The 7500-nt window shown below is 35.3% G+C and overlaps 1 protein-coding gene across 4 annotated transcripts in view; it reads left to right on the forward strand.

The window, feature by feature from the left end:
- The window catches only part of LOC145247940 (nuclear receptor subfamily 1 group D member 2-like), a 490243-nt gene that overhangs the window by 301696 nt on the left and 181047 nt on the right, over positions 1 to 7500 (forward strand). For all 4 annotated transcript variants that reach the window (XM_080109580.1, XM_080109582.1, XM_080109579.1 and 1 more), the window contains one exon: positions 4936 to 4998. In XM_080109580.1, the coding sequence (XP_079965706.1) occupies positions 4936 to 4998 (63 nt within the window). The remainder of the gene's footprint in view (positions 1 to 4935; positions 4999 to 7500) is intronic.

Raw genomic sequence — 7500 nt, forward strand, 5'->3', positions numbered from 1 at the left:
TATCCATTCGGCTACCATTAACCGCGTGAAATAACGTTGAATTTAAACATTTTTTTAATTTTAAATGTTCTTTACGTCAGTCAGACAGTGATCTAATCGTTATACGATGATCTATGCATAAGAGCTAAATTGACCGACTTTAATTCAACTGAAAGTGCTCAACGATAAGAAACAAGTTTCTTAAAGGGGCTGTTATAATATATATATATTATTTTCACAAAATCAAGACAACAAAAGTTGGATTGATAGCAACAAGTAGTGTATTTTGTGTTAGTATTATTTGTGTTAGTATTATTTGTGTTAGTATTAGTTGTGTTAGTATTATTTGTGTTAGTATTATTTTGTGTTAGTATTACTTGTGTTAGTATTACTTGTGTTAGTATTATCTGTGTTAGTATTATCTGTGTTAGTATTATTTGTGTTAGTATTATTTTGTGTTAGTATTATCTGTGTTAGTATTATCTGTGTTAGTATTATTTTGTGTTAGTATTATTTTGTGTTAGTATTATTTGTGTTAGTACTTATATTTTGAAAATACATTACTTGTTGCTATCAATTCAACTTTTGTTGTCTTGATTTTGTGAAAATAATATTTGAATGCTCGATTAAAAAAACTTGTAATTTTGAAGCTTACAAATTAAGTCACCTTATACTGACTTAAAATTTATTGGTACATGAACGATTATCGAATTCTCAATTATATAGACATGATAAAAGTTGGAATATTATAAATAATATGTGTGTGTGTGTGTGTGTGTGTGTGTGTGTGTGTGAAGGAGGAGGTGGTTAGCATGGTGGTGGTAATAATAATAATAATAATAATAAGTTTTATGTCAGCTTTACATACTGGCATGTGTGGGAACACCTTTTAAAAATCGATTTCTAAAGTAAATTATCTCTGGCCAGGTCTTTATTTATTCTTCTTTCTTTCAATGTAAAGTTACATACATAACAAGTTCAATAAATTCAAACATATATAATTATATATGTATAGTTGTGTGTGTGTGTGTGTTCAAGCACGTCTGATTGAACATGGCAGTTATTCTTTTTTTCCGATTTTTCTGGATATCTTTTCCATTCGCCGAGCGGTCTTTTTTATATCAGCTGACATGTTGTAAAAAATGGCGCCCAAAAGTTATTGTTCAACCATTTTCTTCTCCAGCGCTTTCTATCAGTGTGTCCGATTATCATCAGGAGTGATTGTTTTTGTTGTCGTTTTCGTTTTTCTTTTCCTTTGAGGCTTTGTGTATTTATAATTTAAAAAAATTTTTTTATTGGTTATAAAGGGGTATGCGTATGTATCTGTATATATGTATCTGTACATACAGCATAATCACATTGACACACTGGTTCTCGTCAGATCACTGAAGTTAAGCAACATTGAACCTGGTTAGTACCAGACGGGTGGCCATTTGGGAATTCTAGGTGCTGTATGTGCTCTCCGCTTATCTCGGCATTTGTTGCCAGGTGTCCTGAATCTCCACTTGCCATTGTTGTTTTACACTGTCGATTCAGGAAAGGTGTGTTCGCTTTCAGGCCGAGATCAAAGTGTAGTATCTGCTCTTCAGATGCTACACTTCAATTTCTTGTTCTTTCTCAGTGGAGGAGAAATCCTTCATGACTGAGACAATTTTAAATTTTTGTTCCTTTTCTCCACATTAAAAAACGACCCTGGTGTCTAACTCTGTCCTGTGAGGAGGCATTGTAAATAGGAACTCTAACAAAAAAGAAAAAACGATACTACGATTTGTTTGTACCTATGACTTTGGTGGCTTTGACTGCATGTTTGTGTGACTGGTTACCAAGCAAAAGCGATAACTCGTTTTACAGTAGGTATCCATAGTCTGTCAAGATTGAAGGAAGCTACTATATATATATATATTACCATTTTATCTGCTTAGTTACACGTTTCGGTTACCGAATTGTATCAACGATCCAGTAACTTCATTGATATGATTCGCAAACTGAAACATGTGTAACTAAGCAGATTAAACGGTAATAAAAACATATATATTTGCTCTGTAATAGTATTGAGCACTTCCTTCAGGTTTTTACTAATTACCATTTTTGCTATATATATATATATATATATATATATATATATATATATATATATATATATATATATTAGCAGGGATACCTGACGTTGCCCTGGATTAAATGATGATCAGTGAATGTTTCATATTTCCATATTTAATCGGTTGAAATCGCTCATGTTTCAATCAAATAGATTGGTTGCCTGCTGTAGTTGGAGACCAATCGTGCCTCTCCACAGTGAATTACTCCAAAATACATTATAGTCTACATTGCACTGTAGAGAACCTACTGTTGATTTTATAAATTTATTTTGTTATATGTAATGGTTTGAATTAAAGTTTAAAATGCAGAAGTCAAGTATTATGCTTCAATTAATTTTGAATGTGCCCCTGTCATATCAAAGAACCTACTGTTGATTTTATATGCATGTCCTTACTGTTTTTGTGGTGAAAATGGCTTGAATTTAAGTTTAAAATGAAAAAAGTCAAGTATCATGATGAAATTGTGCTTTAAACAGAGGCATTCATTTTGAACTCACCACTGTTGATTTTATATGCTGGGCCTTTCTGCTTGTGTGGTAATAAAACTTCTCAAATGCACTTGTGATTTTTGCCTGTGTAAGGTATTAACGTCGGTCAAAATCACCTCCTCCTTATTTTTATTGGATTATTTTGCTTATCGGCTATCGATATTTATCAAAGACATTCCGGCACAAAACCTATCTAAGAACACTGCCAAGCACATAAAGTACCTTTGTTTGAAATTTCATAAAAATCGACCAAGCCATTTTCAAGTCCATAAAGAATTAAGTCAAACACAATTCATTTTATATATGTGTGTGCGTGTGTGTGTGTGTGTTTGTGGACGTATATATAAGGATATCTGTATATAGTAATTGTCTGTGAGTATTTATTTGTTCCCCCACCAAGCAAATTAGGCACAAGGCCAATTTTTAATGTGAGGAGTGAAGGGGAGGGGGAAGGGAAAAAGGGGACCAGCTCCTGAGAGGTGGGAAATGGGAGCTGGTTAAAGGTCAGGTATGTGGGGTTGCCCCCACATCTGGTCTTTGCTTGCAGTATCTGTCGGAACAGATACTACACTTTGATCTTTTTGCCCGGGCCCCGGAATTGTCTGTGGAATATTGTGTGTCAAATCAATTTATATCCGATAGTGTAAATAATTTGTCTGCATTGGAAAGAAGTATGAATAAGTTTTTTGCTTTCCTTATGAGTAAAATGTGCAGGGTGGAACGATAAAATTGTCGCCCTAAAGAAAACAACACTACAGCTTTATTTTAAAACTTTTATTGGAGAAATCAATTCAGGTAACTTGATTATGTAGTAGAGCTGACATCTATTTAATGTAGCCGCCTTCAGCCTTAATCACCACTTTGAAACTGGAGCCATGCCTTTTCCACAATTGCCGGCAGGAGCTCTATGAATACTTGGCAGATGGCGGTGATCAGGCTGGCTTTGATGTTGTGGGAGGTCATGTTGGTGATGTTTTCGACGTATGACCAAATGAAAAAGTTCAGTGGGTTCAGGTAGAGGGAGGAGGAAAGCCAGTGAGAGAAGGGTATAAAGTTATAGCACTGCTTATTATACTAAGTCTGGGTTTCTATTTGGACTTGTGGGTTGGGGACGAGTCCTTCTGCCTCACCCAGAGTCTGCTAGCAGCCACTGATTGCACCAGGGGATCACCACACTCTTCAGCACATCCAGATAGACTTTGGTGTTGATTTTCAAGCCAACTTCGAAGATGTGCGGTGGCATGACCATGGCCATAAACTTTGTTGAGCCATTTCCTCAAGTGTTGAACAGTCCGGATTTCCATTTTGAGGGTGCCGGCAATGGTCCTGTTGTCATAACTTAGTTCATTAGAGAGTATGAGTTGTACAGCGGTACATCTCTGATCTTGCTCATTGAACACTGTGTCACTTTCAGACATGATTGAAAGGCTCCTATCGCTCTTGGGATTTGTACACAACTAGCCAACTAATAGATGGGCTGCAACAAAGCACAAAACCAGTTTTCACCAAATGGAAATGGAACCACATCGTCTTTTCTAGGACGACAATTCTATCGTTCCACCCTGTATGTGTGTCAGATGGTGTTGGGTGCAATTGTCCAAAGTGGAACGATAAAATATTTTTTTTTCTTCTTGGATGATTTTATTTTAAATTATTTTCTGATAGATTCATCTTGAAGTCTCAACGATGACATGTTAATGTCAAAACGGCGATCGATCGATGTAGACTTGTAATTTTGATATAATTAAATGTGTGTCTAGACACATGCACCCACCCACACACCCACATACACACACACACACACGTGTACATATATAATTATATATGTTTGAATTTATTGAACTTGTTATGCATGTAACTTTACATTGAAAGAAAGAAGAATAAATAAAGACCTGGCCAGAGATAATTTACTTTAGAAGTCGATTTTTAAAAGGTGTTCCCACACATGCCGGTATGTAAAGCTGACATAAAACTTATTATTATCATTATTATTATTATTATTATTATTATTATTATTATTACCACTACCACCACCACCACCATGCTAACCACCTCCTCCTTCTCCACCGTTGCAGAACTAAAAACCTCACTTTTCAGCAACCCTGTCCCCAGTATATCCTAAGGACCTATTTACTGATGCTTTTTTTTTTTGTTGTTCTTGTTTTTATGTTTTGTTTTTGTTTCTTTTTTTGTTTGTTTATTTATTTATTTATTTTTTTTTTTTTTTAGTCACTAATCACTGATGCCAGACAAATTTCCCGATCTTCATCCTTTAAATGTCTTTTGGATTTTTTGATGGGATAAATATTTCTCTGCCAATATTCAAATTCCATGTCTTGAAATCTTTTCTTTTCATTTTTTTTTTCCAGAAAATCCGGTCCGCTGTAGCAGCAGTGAAAGACGAGGTTCTCTTGAGGAGCACAAAAGTTATGGTGAGTTTGAAAACACTTTCTTCCTCCTCTTTTTTTCTCGCTTCACCAAATTCGGTGGATGTTGCTTTACAGGTGACGAAATCCAGCAAAGAATATAGGAAAGAAGGATCAGAATAAAAGGAAAATGGACGGATTCTTTAGTTTCTCTTTGCAGTTTTCATGGCTGTTGATCGCGATGCTGTCCATGAATAAATAATGGCGTATGTAATTGCTTCTAGCAGTTCCACAATGGCAGGGTGAGACACAAGGTCAGTTTTTAAGTTCAGCTCCTCAAAAAAGGGCCATTGTAGATTGGGACAAAAAATGTAAATTCTTTAATTGTAGATGGTTTCTCGTTTATTGATTAAGGGCAGAAAAGATGAAGTGAAACATTAAGAGAGATGCTATACTGACATTATTTTGAGACAGAGAGAAGAGGGGGGTGTTCAGAAGCAAGAGTTGATATATATAGGGTGGAAACGATAAAATTGTCACCCCAGAAAAGATGATATGATTCCATTTCCATTTGATGAAAACCGGTTTTCTTTTTTTGTTGCAAACCATCTACTAGTTGGCCAGTTGTATACCAATTCCAAGAGCGATAGGAGCCTTCTATCATGTCTGAAAGTGACACAATTTTCAACAAGCGAGATCGGAGATGTGCCGCTGTACAACTCATGCTCTCTACTGATCTAAGTTATGACAACAAGACCATTGCCAGCATCCTCAAAATGTATCGCTTGATTGCCACGAATAACAGGGATCTGCCCAGGCTGATGAAAACAAAGTTTTTGACCACGGTTATGGTCTTTGGTGTGGTTTCAAGTGAGGGCCACATGATGCCACTTCACACTTTCGAAGTCGGCTTGAAACTCAACACCAAAGTGTACCTGGATATGCTGGATATGCTGAAAAGTGTGGTGATCTACTGGTGCAATTAGGTGGCTACTGACAGACCCTGAGTGTGGCAGCAGGACTCAGCGTCGGCCCACAAGTCCAAAGACACCCAGGATTGGCTTCAGAAGGAGGTCTACAACTTTGTACCCTCCTTTCACTGGCCCTCTCTCCTCCCTTCAACTGAACCTGCTGGACTGCTTCATTTGGTTATACGTCTAAAACATCACCAACATGACCTCCCACAATATCAAAGCCAGCCTGACTGCCGACATCCACCGAATATTCGCCAAGCTCCTGCCAGTGCTTGTGGAAAAAAGCATGCTCCCAGTTCCAGACCCATATTGAGGTGGTGATTGGCGCTAAAAGCGGCTACATTGAATAGATGTCAGCTCTACTACATAATCAAGTTACCTGAATGGATTTTTTCAATAAAAGTTTTAAAATAAAGGTGTGGCTTTGTTTTCTGTAGGGCACCACTTTTATTGTTCCACCTTGGATATACATGTAGATAGAGAATATAGAATGGGAGAGGGTGAAAGTGATAGACAGACACTCATTAATAATAAAAAAGACACTCATAATAATAAAAATAATAACTAGCAGGACCTGTGGAAATTCCACAGGGGACCCATTCATATATAATATATTGATGTTGGAATTCTGTAGATGTTTACCGTAAATGGAGACGCTCTGATATTATTGTAGCTCTTTTGTTAAAACTGCTAAAATATTTATCTAAGCTAGCATGAATGCCTGGCATAGCCCGGTTGTAAAGTATGCTTAAATATGATATTTTAATTTTTGCAGATTTCATATATATTCTTAAAGAAATAATGTTCTATCCACTTTGATATATTATGAAGTTGCGGTTTCAAAAATGAAAAAATATGTCCATATGACTTGGGTGCATCAGCTTTAATCGAAACCGAAACGAAAAAAATATATATGTGAGTTCTATCTGCTATAATCGAAACCACAACCAAAACTTATGAACTTATGAAGAATTCTTGGTAAAATTATTTATAAAAAAAATATAAATGACTTAAGTGCCATCAGCTATAATCGAAACTGAAACCAAAACTTATGAAATATTCTTGGTAAAATTATTTATAAAAAAAATAGATGACTTAAGTGCCATCAGCTATAATCGAAACTGAAACCAAAACTTATGAAGAATTCTTGGTAAAATTATTTATAAAAAAGATATAGATGACTTAAGTGCCATCAGCTATAATCGAAACTGAAACCAAAACTTATGAAGAATTCTTGGTAAAATTATTTATTACAAGAAATGGGAGTCCATAACAATTAAACGACAGTCACTCGGATGTAAGCGTGACACACAAAATTAATAATACACATGCTGTCCTATTAATATATGGATCATCATCATCATCATCATCATCATCATCATCATCATCATCATCATCATCATCATCATCATAATAAACATAATAATAATAATGACAATAATAATAAGAATAACAACAATAATAATAATAATAACAATAATAATAATAATAACAACAACAACAATAATAATAAGAAGCTGTTTATAGTGTTGTGTGCTATGCATGTGTGTTAAATATGTTATTGTCTTGTGTGTTGGATATGTGTGTTATAGTT

The sequence above is a fragment of the Euprymna scolopes genome, chromosome 26 (genome assembly GCF_053919585.1).
Source record: "Euprymna scolopes isolate OS-2025 chromosome 26, ASM5391958v1, whole genome shotgun sequence".
In the NCBI taxonomy this organism is placed as follows: Eukaryota; Metazoa; Mollusca; class Cephalopoda; order Sepiida; family Sepiolidae; genus Euprymna; species Euprymna scolopes.